At 57.2% G+C, this 14,168-nt stretch overlaps 2 protein-coding genes across 7 annotated transcripts in view; both read right to left on the minus strand.

Annotated features, from left to right (window-relative positions):
- Positions 1-4,279, minus strand: part of DENND2C (DENN domain containing 2C) — a 29,686-nt gene extending 25,407 nt beyond the window's left edge. For 4 of the 6 annotated variants that reach the window (XM_059867544.1, XM_059867543.1, XM_059867542.1 and 1 more), the window contains exon 1: positions 4,203-4,278. The gene's annotated coding sequence lies outside the window, so the exon portion shown is untranslated. Of the gene's footprint in view, positions 1-2,099; positions 3,774-4,202 lie in introns of those variants that run through there. The other 2 variants (XM_059867541.1, XM_059867545.1) reach the window with 2 other exon arrangements.
- A 318-nt stretch (positions 4,280-4,597) lies between these two features.
- AMPD1 (adenosine monophosphate deaminase 1) lies at positions 4,598-12,509 on the minus strand. Its single transcript, XM_059867502.1, has 14 exons — positions 12,341-12,509; positions 11,707-11,872; positions 10,178-10,340; positions 9,778-9,997; positions 9,286-9,415; positions 8,807-9,001; positions 8,463-8,594; positions 8,218-8,381; positions 7,971-8,097; positions 6,965-7,128; positions 6,501-6,621; positions 5,887-6,060; positions 5,371-5,481; positions 4,598-4,838 (listed from the first exon to the last, which is right to left on the minus strand). Exons 1-14 carry the CDS (start codon positions 12,388-12,390, stop codon positions 4,683-4,685), a joined length of 2,073 nt encoding a protein of 690 aa, XP_059723485.1. The 5' UTR covers positions 12,391-12,509; the 3' UTR covers positions 4,598-4,682.
- Between the last annotated feature and the right edge of the window lie 1,659 nt (positions 12,510-14,168).

Here is a 14,168-nt window from a genome sequence, read left to right on the forward strand (position 1 = left end):
GCCAGTGCTTCCGTAGCCACTGCAGACCCTCTTCCCACTGCAGTCAGGGGCCCCTGCCCTCTCCTATAAATAGGCACTGCTGCCAAAACATCCTGAGCCAGAGCAGAGCCATCCTTCCTCGCTGTGTGTCTGCACAGCCCTGATTAGCAGACAGGAAAGCAGCTTTCCCTCTGCTGTGCCACTCAACTGCTGCAGCTCCAGGACACTCTCAGGACCCAGCTGGCAAAGGACAGGCTCTGCCTGGGGACAGGGCTCAAGCTGCCTCCCCAGCAGCCCAGCTTCACACCAGGATCCTCCAGGGGCTGTCAAACCTTCAGACCCAGCATTGCTGGATGCAGGGGTGGCACAGGGAGCAGAACCTGAAGGATCTCATGGTGTGGAACAAGGGTTCATCCCAGCACTGACCCAGTCCAGCCCATACCCACAGCAGCTCTGACTCCAACAGCACTGGCTGCTTTCTCCTAAATGCTCTGGCTGTGAGCTCCTCTGGGAGCAGCCTGGCAGAGAATCATGGAACACACTTGGAAGGGAACCACAAGGATCATCCTGTCCAACTCCTCCTGGCCCTGCACAGGACACTCCTGCAGCTCTGGCAGCCTCGGGCTGTGCCCATTCCCTGGGGAGCCTGGGCAGTGCCCAGCACCCTCTGGGGAAGAACCTTTCCCTGACACCCTCCACCATCCATGGGGACAAATGACTGCTCAGAGGAGGGTGAGTAGCCCTGCACAGCTTTCCAGGTGGGTCCACCCTTGCTGTGCCCAAGCTGGGCAGCTCTGCTGGCTGCCAGCCCACCCCACATCCTTGCTGCCATGACTGCAACAAAAACTGCCTGTGCTGCAGCTTCCTCAGCCAGACACACAGCCAGACAGAAAGCCAGACAGCCAGCCAGATCCATTTCTGCTTCCTCATCTCGAGCCATGGCTGAAGTCAGGGCCTGATGCTCCTGCCCTCTCCCACTGCCCAGATCCCTGCTCCCATGGTAAGGCACAACCAGGAGCTGAGAAACGTGGAGGAGAAGCTCAGCCTTGGCCAGCACATGGAACTCCAGAACCCCAGAATGGGTTGGGCAGGACTGGAAAGAACCTCAAAACTCATCTCCTTCCACCCCCTGCCAGGGCAGTGACACATTCCACTGTCCCAGGATGCTCCAAGCTCTGTCCAACCCGGCCTTGGACATGCAGGAATGGGATCCACAGACAGCTGAGCACAAGCCTAAAGTTCTCCCTGCTCAGTGCTGCTCCCCTGGACTGTCTCTTCCAAAATATCCATCCAAGGAAGAGAGGAATGCAGCTTTTCACCTGCCCAGGCTTGCTATCAAGAACCAGGCATTTGATCTCAGCTCATCACGTGAGCCCAGGCAAGGGTAGAGACTGATCTTTGGTGAAGAAAGAGCACACTGGGGTGGTGTGATCCAAGTTAAGTAACTCTTAAAAGTAGTCCAGGACAGGCTAAAACACAGTTCAAGGACACAGAGCTGGCAGAGACCACCTGGGTCAGCAGCCAGCACTTGTATCAAGCACTGTACAAATCATTCCTGACACAGAATAACCAGACTTGTGACTGCTTCCATCCTGACCTCCCCTTCCAAACTCCTTCAGTGGCCCCAGTGTGCTTCCCAGTATTTCCAGAGAAGCCAAATTTATCATCCTTACTGCATCAGGACTTAGAGGAGATCAGTGTAGTTAAGAATACTGAATTATTTCACTGGAAGCAGCAGTTTGGGGGAAAATGACATAATTTCTAGACAAAACACCACCCATTTCTGCCAAAAGACTGCCTCTCTGATCCACACTGTTTGGAAGCTCCCAAAGCAGAAGAATAAGGCACGTTCCCAGCACATGACAGGTAGCACCGACTCTTTTTCCAGCCCTGAAATCCAGAGAGCACACTACACATTTTCCATGCAAAGCCTCAAGACAATTCCATTTCCTGAAACCACATTCCCAAGGAGAGAAAGCTGCCAGTTCTGCTGTTCCAAAATAAACCCCTGCCTAGTGCTGAGGTCAGCCCCCCCTTCCTGTGCTGCTGGAAACCCCCAGCACCCAAGCACCCTGCAGCAGAGGCACAGAGAGAGCAGAGGCACTGACACAGCACCTTACCTTGTCCTGCTCCTGGGAACACAAACACTGCCTGAACCAGCCCGTGCAGCTCTGAGGCAATCTCAGTCCTTTTGTGAAAGCTGTGCTGTCCTAAACCACCCCAAGCCCTTGTCACCAAGCCTCCTGTGTTAGCAGCCAAAGAAAAAGCAGTTTCTGGTCTTGTGCAGCCTAGGGAAGCTGGCAGCTCGTTCCTGGAGGGAAGGGACCCCTTCCAGAGCTCTCAGTTACTCCCATCCTGTTCCTCTCCAGAAGAACCCTGATGCTCCTCGGAACAGCTCTGCCATGCTGATGCCTCAAAGACATGGGCAGTACCAAACAAGAAGACTTTATATCAAAATAAGTAACTCTCCAGGAATGCAGAGTGCTTAGTCATTTCCATCTCGATAAAAAGCTACTCTAACCACGAGGTATTAACTCCTTCCATGCTGCTGCATCTCCTACTGAGGAGCAGTTCTGCCTCATTAGATCCATGGCCACAGCCCCTGGACACAGAAAATGTGCTGCTAATCCCAATTACACAGCAAAAGGAGGTTAAGTCTGACCCTCATGGGTCCTATGACTTTTCTACTGACTGTTCTTTTCTGAAGTAATGAAATTCAACTTCCTGAAAGCAAGTTATAAAAATATCCCAAACCAGAGCACTTCCAGCATCTAAGCCCTGAAGGCTGCTACACCAGGGTGCCCATGGACAAAACCCACAACGTACTATTTTTAAAGTCGTGGGGTTTTGACCTGACTCACAGGATCTGAATGCCCAGGGTAGCAATACTGACAACAGCAGTTGACTCAGCCCCTACACCCCAGGCTGGCTGCCAGCCCCAGGAATGCTGCAGCTGCACACCAGAAATGAGGCACAAGCTGGGCATGGAGTTAAAAATCAATCACAACTTATCCTGGAGCACTTCCCCAGTGCCACCATCAGAGGTGAGGTTCCAAAGGAAAGTCACAAAGCCTGTGTGCCTTTACATGGGCTATCCTAGACAGGCTGTGTGGGGCCACAACCAACCACTCATTCCTTTGGGAATGTCTCAGCAGCACCAAGGCAGCTGCCCCAGGAGGTTCAAAGGGTGCAGACCAAGGCAGCACCAGAAAACCTCTCAGACACCATTCAGATAATGTGTTCCAGAGCTGTCACTGAGTCATATCCATGTTAGATTATTACAACTGAGAAGACTGAGATAAAAACTTTGCCAAGTAGCAATGGACAGCACTAGGACTCAAGGTCACATCCAGGTCAGATCCTCCAGCCACCAATGCTCAAATACACATTTCCAGGGGCTGGTTTTCCTGCAACTTCTCTTCTACTTTCCTTCCATCACTCCCAGCTCCGAGGAGGAATTGCTCCAGCAGAGCCTGGGCTCTGTCACAGCCAGGTACCCTCCCAGCCAGGCCATGTCACTGGAACAGAAGGCTGTGTGCACGCAGCAAGCCGGGGAAGGCAAGGGGAGACTGGTCCAGCGTGCCCAGGGAGCTCTGTGCCCATCCAGCCCCAGGTACCTCAGTGCAACAAAGCACAAACACGCAGCGAGCCCTAACCCAGCACAGCCCAGCAGCGCGTACAGCTCTGCACAGAGCCACAGAACGGGGCGGTGGGAGAGACCCTCTGCAGGCGTGACCTGCTCTGCTCACCCAGGGGCACCGACAGCACGATGGCTTCTGGCCATCCCCGCGGGCAGACACCCGCAGCAGCAGCCCCGGGCAGCCCGCGCTCCATCGCCCTCACGGGAGAAGCGTTCCCCGACGGCCAGCGGGGCCCTCCCGCCTGTGCCCAGCACCGGACACCCCCGGCTGGGTTCCTCCGGCACCCTCCCCGCAGGCATCTGCACGAGTGGGGGAGACGAACCCACCCCAACCCCGGCTCCCCTGGCGAGCTGGGTCTCCTCCGGGCAGCGGGAGCAGCACCTGCTTCCTCCGGCCCGTCAGACACGGGCAAGATGCTGCACCGGCCGCTGCCCGCCTGTCCGCAGCCGGGACACGGGGACTCCTCGGGGCCCGCAGCGCCGAGCCCGGCCGCGACTGCGGGAAGCCCCAAACCCCCGGGCCACCCGCTCACCCTCCCGGCGTAGCCCCCAACCGGTTCCGCAGCCCCCTGCCCCATCTCACCGCGGCCTCGGCCCGCTCCCGGCCCCGCTCCCGCAGGACGCTCCGGGCGCGCACGGAACCACCCCCCATTGGCTGCTGTAGCCATCATTCAAGCGGTGATCCCGCCTTCTCCCCGCCCCGGAGCGCCCGGAGCCGTTTGCCGTTGGTTAAAGCGGCCGTCACTCAGAAAGGGGCCCCGCCCACACCGCGCCCCGTCCCATCTCTCCGCGGCCCCGGCCCGCTCCCGCAGGACACTCCTGGCTCTTACGGAGCCGCAGCCCATTGGCTGTTGTGGCTGTCACTCACATCGAGATCCCACCCTCACCCTACCCCTAGGCGCACAGAGCCATCGCCCATTGGCTGGCGTGGCTGTCACTCAGGCCACAGTCCCGTCCCCTTTCACTCTGTCGCTCGGAGCCGCTTCACAGACGGGGTTTTACTGCGCTGCCCCGGCCTCCCTCACAGTCCGGCACGGCCCCGGCCCCGCGGTCCGGCCCCCGCCTATTCGTTCTTCAGCCCCTCGGCGATGAGGTTGAGCTCGTAGCACCAGGTCTCGTAGCGGTAGGCCACGCGGATCTGGGCCACGTTCGTCTTCCGAATGTCATTGCCATCGGGCCCGTCTTCCTGGTATTTTTCACCCAGGAACTTCACTTTCTCCTGCCAGAGGCAAAGACAGCGGTACCGACCTCAGGAGCCCCGCTGGCAGCGCCCGAGGGAAGCCCTGAGCCCACGAGCGGAGCTGGTGCCGTTCTCAGGCCGTGGGCAGGACCACCCCAGAAGGACACACACCTCGTGGGACAGGAGACACTGCAGGACCCCCTGCGTGGCACAGGACACCCACGATGTGGCAGAGGACACACCTCATGGGACAGGACATGCTGCAGGACACACCCCTCCATGGGACAGGACAGACCTCATGGGATATGAGACACTGCAGAACACGCAGCTTGTGGGACAGGACACACTGCAGGACACACCCCTCAGGGGACAGGACACGCTGCAGGACACACCCCTCAGGGGACAGGACACGCTGCAGGACACACCCCTCAGGGGACAGGACACCCCTCATGGGACAGGACACACTGCAGGACACATCCCTCAGGGGGCAGGACACCCCTCATGGGACAGGACACGCTACAGGACACACCCCTCAGGGGACAGGACACCCCTCAGGGGACAGGACACCCACCTCGTGGGACAGGCCGCACTGCAGGATGCTGTTCCTGGCAATCTCACACATGTCACAGGTGCTGAGCTTGAACACCTGGGCAGCGATGGCGTACTCCTCCATGAGAGGCTCCTGCAGTGCAGGGTTAGGGGTCAGCAGCCTCTGCCAGCACAGCCTGAGCTCTGCAGGGGCTGTCCCACAGCTCACTGAATCTTTAGGGCTGGAAAAGTTCTCCAGGATCAAGTCCAGCCTTCAGCCAGCACCCCCATGCCCACTAAACCATATCACAAAGAGCCACGTGTTCTCATTTTTTGAAAACTTCCAGGCACCACTGCCCTGGGCAGCCTGTTCAGATGCCTGAGCCCGGTTTCAGTGAAGAAATTTTTCCTAATATCCTACCTGGACATCTGCTGGTGGAGGGGGAGATGGCCCAGCATGTGCTGGACCTTCTGCAAGTGCCACTGGCTTCCAAAAAAACTGAGGCCCACACAGTGCCAGCCCCACAGTCCCAGCCCCAGTGCTCAGCTCACTCTGTACCTTGGTGTAGTGAAACTGCATGGGGTCGTCTGTAGAAAGGGACACCATGAGCCCTTTCTGGTGGAAGTCAAGCAAGGGATTCTTGGCGTACTCCAGGAAGAGGCTGTTGTTGCTCAGTGGGGACATGGCAATGGGAATTCTGGCAAGGAAGTACAGGTACTGCAGCACTGGGCTCTGCAGAGAGGAGCAGAGGTACCACGTTAGGGATAAAGTTCTGCACCTTCCACCTCTCCAGGGTCATTCCTCAGATCAGGCTGGTCCCAGCCAGAGAATTGTGTGCAAGGAGAGAGGTGGGCCAGCCAGCAATCAGTGCTTCAGGCTAAGGAGCACAAGAGGCCAAGGAGCTGTCTGATATCAAACTCAGATGGCTCCAGTGATAGCAAACATATTCTCTGATGGGTCTGTGAGGCCAAACCCCCAAAATCTAATACACTGCTCAGCCACATCCCCAGACATGCCTGGAGAAGCCCAGAGAACCATTTAACATCTGCCTGAAGCCAGGCTGTGTCAGTGCAAAGCAGAGGCACAGGTAACTGCCAGCTACCTGAGGCAGCTGTGAGCACTTCTCCCGCTCTGCCGTGCCTGGGCTGCTCCTGGCAGCCTGCTCCACGTACCTTCTTGAGGTTGAGCCCGTGGGAGATGTTATCAGCTGTCATGAAGGCTGCCAGCAGGTGTGTGAGGGCCCCGGCCTCGCCGCAGTGCGGGCGGAACAGGAATGTGTTCATGCCACGCTGCCTGGGCACAGGGAAGGAGCACTCAGAGCAGGCAAAGAGCAGGGTTGGGTGGCTGAACCCAACTTCAGGCCCAGCTCTGCCCCTGCCATGAGTCCCCAGGAATCCAGCTTGACCTAGGAGCACATTACTCCTTCTCTTTTCTCCTCTGTGTGTGCAATAGATGCATCTCTGCAATCCCTGAGCTCTCTCCCCAGTCCATCACCCCTCCTACCCAAGGGGGTCTGGATTGCTCTGGGACGTAATGCTCCAAATACAGAGCGAGGAGAACCCCACTTCTTCCACACCAGCAATCAAAGAACTGAGGCAAGGCACGAGGCAGCCCCTTGGCAGGTCCCAGGCCTCACCTGCGCAGGTTGTTCAGCACCAGGATGTTGGCATACATGTAGTAGATGTAGTAGGTGTAGGATGGGTTCTTCTGGGAAGTCCACTCCTCTGGCTTTGGGCTTTTAGTGCTGAACATGTGTCCACTGTGCTTGGATTCATCATCCACGCTGTCAAAGCCCGTGATCTGCTTGGCAAGGGAGCAAAAAGGTGCATCTCACACTCCCCACCTTGTCACTCCCCCAGGTGGGCTCACTCTGCCCCACCACAGCTCACCAGAGCCTGGCTCTGCCCCTGTGCCCCCCAGGGGCAGGCTCGGGCAAGGCTGCAGACCTCGCTCCTCACAACCCCCCAAGCACTGTCCAGGACCAGGAGTAAAGCTCACACGTCCCCAGGAGATGGGTGCACAGCTCACACGTCCCCAGGAGATGGGTGCACAGCTCACACGGCCCCAGGAGGTGGGTGCACAGCTCACACGTCCCCAGGAGCTGGGTGCACAGCTCACACGTCCCCAGGAGGTGGGTGCACAGCTCACACGTCCCCAGGAGGTGGGTGCACAGCTCACACGTCCCCAGGAGGTGGGTGCACAGCTCACACGTCCCCAGGAGGTGGGTGCACAGCTCACACGTCCCCAGGAGCTGGGTGCACACCTCACACGTCCCCAGGAGATGGGTGCACACCTCACACGTCCCCAGGAGATGGGTGCACACCTCACACGTCCCCAGGAGCTGGGTGCACAGCTCACACGTCCCCGGGAGCTGGGTGCACAGCTCACACGTCCCCAGGAGCTGGGTGCACAGCTCACATGTCCCCAGGAGGTGGGTGCACAGCAATTCCCAGCCCCACAGCCGCCAGCCCGCGCAGTCTGACCCCTCCTGCCCTTCTGGCCACCCCCCCTTCCCCGGAATGAGGCAGAGCCCCCTGGCCCACGGATGCCATTTCCCATGTCAGAGCCAGCACCTATTTCTTGTGCACAAACAGGAATGTGACTTCTCCCCACACCTGACAACATCACCAGGTGACACTCACGTGGCGTAGAAAGACACTGAGCTCCTTGTGGGCTTGGGGATTGATTGTTGCCTCAAACACAGGAACAAAGATGTATTCCAGCATTTTCCCAAAGTGGGGGAGGAAATTCTTAGACCTGAACACATCACTGTGGACAGAGACAGGGATTAGTTGCTACCAGAGGGACAACACAGCCCACTGTCCCCACAACCCTTTCAGGGATGAGGGATCTATAAGGCACAGTGCCCCCTCAGCCTCAAGCACATACTAAATCCTGGGCACTTGGATCATCCACTTCATGTTGGGGGAATAGACCCGGTGGGTGTTGAACCACCTGGCCAGCTTGGCCCACTCCTCAGGCGACCGCCCGTAGATCGAGAGCCGGGGCTCTGTGTGCTGGTACTTGGCATCCTCCAGGTCAGAGCCAACCTCCTGCAAACCAGAGCACACCATGGCAAGGGAAGCCAGAGCAGCAGCACAGCTTCACTCTGTTCTCCTGCCCTCTCTCCATACCTTGATGATGGTAGCAAAGTACTCGCCGTTGATGGCGTTCTCTGTCTTCAGGTAGAGGTCCCTCAGCTCGCTGGCCCCCACGGGGTTGTACTTGTCATTGAACTTGTCAAAGCGCTGGAATGTCTGCCGGCCCTGCAGCAGGGAGCTCAGGCTCAAACACTGCCCTCACAGCTTGGCAGGGAGCAGGGACTGAGCCAAACCACCCAAAACGGCATCACCAGGAGCTGCTGCACCCTGACACAAATATTAATGCACGCAGCAAGTGGGGGTGCACAGGGAAGGCAAAAGCCATGGGGGGAAGAGTGACCCGTGAGTGATCTTATATTAAATGTCCTATCACTTACAGCATGGACATCCAAGGAATCCACTGTCAGGTCGTAGGGGTGCAGTTTGAGCTGCTGGAAAAGCTGTTTCAGGGTGAGCTGTTTGCCCTTGGCGTTGTAGACCACGCGGTCGGCATCCACGCAGTAAGATTTCTTGATGAAACGCAGAAGGTGCTTCTGGTTCATGCAGGCTGCAGCGTGGATGTGCGTGTCCACCTGGGAAAACAGAGGGACAGCTTCAGGCTGGGCTGCTCAGGTATCATCCCGGGGTGTGAACAAACCCCTCAGGTGGGTATGTTGTGTGTGAGCAGGGCTCAGCCCAGCAGGTGAACACAGCCAGAGGGCACAGCTTTGCCAAGAGCATCAAAGGCAGCACATCCCCTTCACAGGAGCAATGCTGCTGCTACACACGTGGACTCTAACATCCAGCTCCCAGGGAGGGGCAGGCTCCATGACTGCTCCTCTCCAGGGTCCCTGGAGCTCTAAGCCTTGCCTTTTACCTTCCTGCAGTTGTAGAAGTCACGGTGGGGGTTGTTCTTCAGCTCCTTCATCTCCTCCATCTCATTGAGCATTTCATGCACTTGGAACTTGGACGAGAGGAACTTGAGGCGCCGGTGAGCGTAGGTCTTCCTGGTGAGAGCAAAGGGCAGAACAGTCACTGGGCTCCTCACCCCTCAGCTCAGGGACACAGATTCCACCTGGGCTGGAGGAGCTCATGCTGGCCAGCCCTGCTCTGCTGAGATGCCTCCCCTGGCTCTATCACAGTGCTCTGAAGGAAGGCTGCCCAGCTGGGAGACAACCTGCAGGTCCTGCCTCCAGCCCCTGAGCGCTGCTTTGCTTAAGACCCAAGCCAAGAGGGCTGACAAGTACTGAGGACACTCGTGCAGCCAGGTGTGTCACCCGCAGGTTCCTCCCTCTTCCCAGGAAGGGGAGGGGGCTGCCCTCGCCTCCCTCTGCCCACCAAGGCAGGACCTGGTGGGTCGTGCACTTACACAGGCCCCTGTGCAATCAGGACCAAGAGGAAGTTCATGTCATCAATGAAGTGCTCGAGGCTGGGGTAGGGCAGGTCCTTTGGCTCGTTTCTCTCAGCCGCTGCCTTGTCTGCGTAGACATAAACTATCCCATCCTTCATCTGCACGTGGTATCCCAGGTCCTCAGGGAGGTTCCCGCTGTCGAGGGGGTCCTGTCCTTCCTTCACTGGTGGGGTAAACACTGCAGCAAAAGGAGAATTCCATCAGGCTGCCAGCCCAAACCTCCCAGGTCTACCTTGCTCCCCCCCACCCCACACAGCCAGCCAGGACACCCCACCACTGTGACACCAAGGAGAGGGCCTGGGCAAGTGTCTGAGCCCTGCCCTGTGCTGAAGGCACCCCCTGGAGAGCCTGGATGTACCTGGGCCAAGGTCACTGGGTTTCCAGGGCTCGCCCTCGATGGAACGCAGGTACTGCGAGGGCGTCTTGGGGAACCTCTGCAGCGACTGCTGCATGTTCTTCTCCCGGATGCACAGCGCCCGGTACAGGCCCCTGCACACCACCTCAAAGTCTTCCACTGTCACCTGCAGGAGAGGTGATGCTGAAGGAACACAGGTGTGTCCAAGAAACACACCCTGGTGCACCCCTCCCAGGCGGAGGGAGATTTTGGTCACGGCAAGATAAATGTCAAAAAATGGTTTGGGCTGGAAGGGATCCTAAATCTCATCTTGCTCTAGCCCCTGCTGTGGGCAGGGACACATTCCACTATACCAGGGTGCTCCCAGCCCCATCCAACATGGCCTTGGACACTTCCAGGAATGGAGCAGCCACAGCTGCTCTTGGCAGCCTGTGCCAGGGCCTCCCCATCCTCACAGGGAACAGTTCCTTCCCAATAACCCATCTGTCCCCGCCCTCAGGCAGTGGGGAGCCATTCCCCCTTGTCCTGTCACTTCATGGTATTGTAAAAAGTCCCTCTCCAGCTTTCTTGTCCTATCATATAATCATATATCTCATCTATCTCATCATATCATGTATCAAATCATATCATATCAATGTCCCACTGCTCTGCCTGAGCAGGGCAAGGAAGGGATGATAGGCAGAGACTCATGGCAAAGGGAAGCTCCTGGCTGCAGAACCAGGGAATTCTGATGTCACCCCCTCTTACATTCCTCGCTGCAATCAGTAATGGACCCTGAAATGGAAGCCAGACCTGGGCAAAACATTAAAGCTATTTTTGGAGCCCAGGCTGAAACTGAAGCAGGAACAACAAGATGCACTAACCCTGTGTGTCAATGATTTTTGATTTACTGCACAAACAAGTGGTTTGGGCAGTCAGAAGAGACTGGAGTGGAGTAGATCAGGAAACCAGCACTCCCAGCTAGGACAGTCATGGCAGGGGGAATGTGCTCAGTACAGGGAGGGATTTCCAGATCCCCTCTGCTGGGCAGCTCCAGGCTGAGCAACCTTCCAGCAGGTTCTTAGAAGCAGCACAAATGTAATAGGAGGGTGAGGAGGAGAGGGAGGCAGGATTAGCACGGGATGTGATAACAGTCCTGGTCAAATGGTTCTGGGTGACCCTGCCTGTACCAGGGGCTTGGTGACTTCCCTCAGCTGTTCTGGGATCCCTGGATGTGCACAGACCTCAGACAGAGCTGTGTGCAAGCAGAGAGGATGTGACAGAGTGAGCACAGCCTGTTCTTCTGGGCCCTCCCTGGGAATATGCAGCACCCCACAGCTCCTGCTAAGGAATTCAGCTCTGCTCTGGATCCCCAGGGATGCAGCAGGGCACTCCCAGATGCTTGTGAGGCACAGTGGGAGACACCCTCCCCACTGCAGCAGGTACAGACTCCTGTAATTGACCCTGAAAGTGGGCACTGGGCACAGCTGAGGGACAGGCAGGGAGCAGAGGGGTGGCCAGTGTGCAAAGGGAGCAGCCATGGCAGTACCTACCCCAGAGGCGTAATCCCCAGTGATCTGCACCCGCTGGAAGTCGGGCACAGTCTGGTACTGGGGGCAGGTGGAGCTGGCCTCCTCGGTGACAGGCAGGCTGGGGACAGCCCCCGGGGCCACGGGTGGTGGCAGCACTGTCGTCTTCATGCGGATCAGCTTCTTCCTGCTGCGAGGAAAGGCTCAGGCAAACAGCCCCGTTCCATGGTCACACACAGCTGCAGGGCCAGGGGCACTTCCCCCAGCTGTGTTTCAGCTGTGCACACCATGATGCAGCTCACTGGTGATTTCTGAGCACCTCAAACAGGGGCTGCCTGAAGCACAGGCCACAGCACACAAAGTAGCCTCAGGCTTTGGAAGTTGCAGCTTTCCAGAGTTCCCAAGTCTCCCTCCCCGACAGCTCCGTGGCCATGGCTGTGCTGGCACCCAGGGAAAGGGCCAAGGGTGTCTTTCTGTCCAGCACTGGAAGCAGTTGGAGAGGAAATCCTGGAGTACCTGACACATGCCCTGGGATTATCAAGGATTTATTACACAGGTGTGGTGAGCTGTGCCCAAGGGCCTGATTTACATCCCCCTGTTTGCAGTGGGCAGGAGGTGCAGGCTGTGCTCCTCTCCTTGCTCTCTCCTGGGAACTCACCGCATTTCCACGGTGGAGCTGGCCTCCTGGAGCATCATGTGCACTGTCATTTCCTTCCGGGAGATGGGGCAGATATCTTCCACATCAAAGTGAGAGATTTCCCCCCTGACCTCCTCATCCCTCACCTCGGAGGCAAAGACCTTCTCGGCGAAGGAGCGCAGGGACTCGTCCAGCTCTGCAAAGAGGAGTTCAGAGTCCCACAGGGAGGGGATTCCCAGCCACTGGGACAGGCAGGTGCCCACTGCAGGCAGCTCCGTGCTCAGCTGCCCTTCCCTCGTGGCCCCCACACTCTAGAGAAGACTCTGAGCCACCTCCCAAATTTGCAGCAAGGCTGGGCCACACCTGGTGGGCTGGAGGCATCCTTGATACCCCCAGCACAGCAGGAAAAGTAAACACAGTCCAAGAATGCTGCCAAAAGGCCCAGAGAGAAGCAGGTCCTTGGGAAGGGCAGTTTTGGGAGCATGCACTGGGAGGAAGAGGGGAAAGTTGGCAGAGCCCTTAGAGCTCCAGGGAGCCCAAAATCCACTTGGTGCAGCAGTCAGGGGGAGACAGAGGCATGGATGGGGGCAGAGCTGGCAGCCCAAGCACTCAGCTCCACCATCCCAGGGCATTCCCAGCTGGGCACTCCCAGCCCACCATGAGCATTGTGCTGCAAAGGTGCCAGGGCCAGCATTGCCACAGGGCTGGCTGGAGCTTTATGGAGGAGGAGAAGGAAGGTTAAAAGGCCTTCCTCTGCCAACAGAACACCATAAAACAAGAACCCCAGGGTTCTGCTGGCAGCAGCTCCCAGAAGCAGATGTTTGCATGGCAGCACAGGGGCTCTGACAGCGGGTTTTGGCAGCTGGACATGAAGCAAGGTAAAGATCAGTGCCCAAGGATGGACCTCACCATCGAGTGTCACACAGGACATGGTCACAGGTGAGGACCAAAGCAGAACAGACAGAGGGTTCTCAACAGCACTCAGGGTGCCAGAATGATATTTAACAAATTGCATCTTTTGGTGCTGTATCAAAGGACCAAAAGTGGGACCATTCTGTGTAACACCGATGGGCAGAGCTGGCACTGCCAGGAAATAGCATTTCCCAGCTGCTGAAGGATCACCATGATCATGATCTTCATGATCTGCATGACCTTCATGATCTTCATGATCTGCTGCATGGTTCCAGTGATCATGTCTAGGCAGTAACACAGCAGAGCATAGAGAAACCCAGCAATACTCACGTTTTTGTTCTGCTGTTTGAGATAAAACAGAGACAAAATAAAAGCTGTTGTGATCAACCCCTCAAAATCTGAGCCTTTTTAGCCTTGTCACCTCATCAGTCTTTAAAAAGGGATTAGCAAAGTACAAGTTTAGCCAAATCCTTACACTTGGAAAAGAATCATTAAATCCTAGAATGGTTTGGGTTGGAAGAGACCTCAAAGCTCACCTGATGTGCAGGGACATCTTCACTATCCCAGGTTGCTCCAAGCCCTGTTCAACCTGGCCTTGGACATTTCCAGGGATCCAGGGGCAGCCACAGCTGCTCTGGGCACCCTGTGCCAGGGCCTGCCCACCCTGCCAGGGAGGAATTCCTTCCCAATATCCCACCTAAGCCCACCCTTCTTTAGATTAAAACCATTCTCCCTTGTCCTGTCATTCCCTGCCCTTGCGAGAAGTCCCTCCAGCCTTCTTGTAGCCTCTTCAGGCACTGGAAGGAAAAGGCAGAGCAGAAGTTGTCACTTTGAGGAGCACAGAGGGACGTTGTGCACTGCCTGTCCCACGGCAGAGCCTCGGTGGTGCCTCAGCCTGGAACCAAACCCCCTGCAGGTCCCTCCCTCCCATCCAGCC

The sequence above is a fragment of the Haemorhous mexicanus genome, chromosome 25 (genome assembly GCF_027477595.1).
Source record: "Haemorhous mexicanus isolate bHaeMex1 chromosome 25, bHaeMex1.pri, whole genome shotgun sequence".
In the NCBI taxonomy this organism is placed as follows: domain Eukaryota; kingdom Metazoa; phylum Chordata; class Aves; order Passeriformes; family Fringillidae; genus Haemorhous; species Haemorhous mexicanus.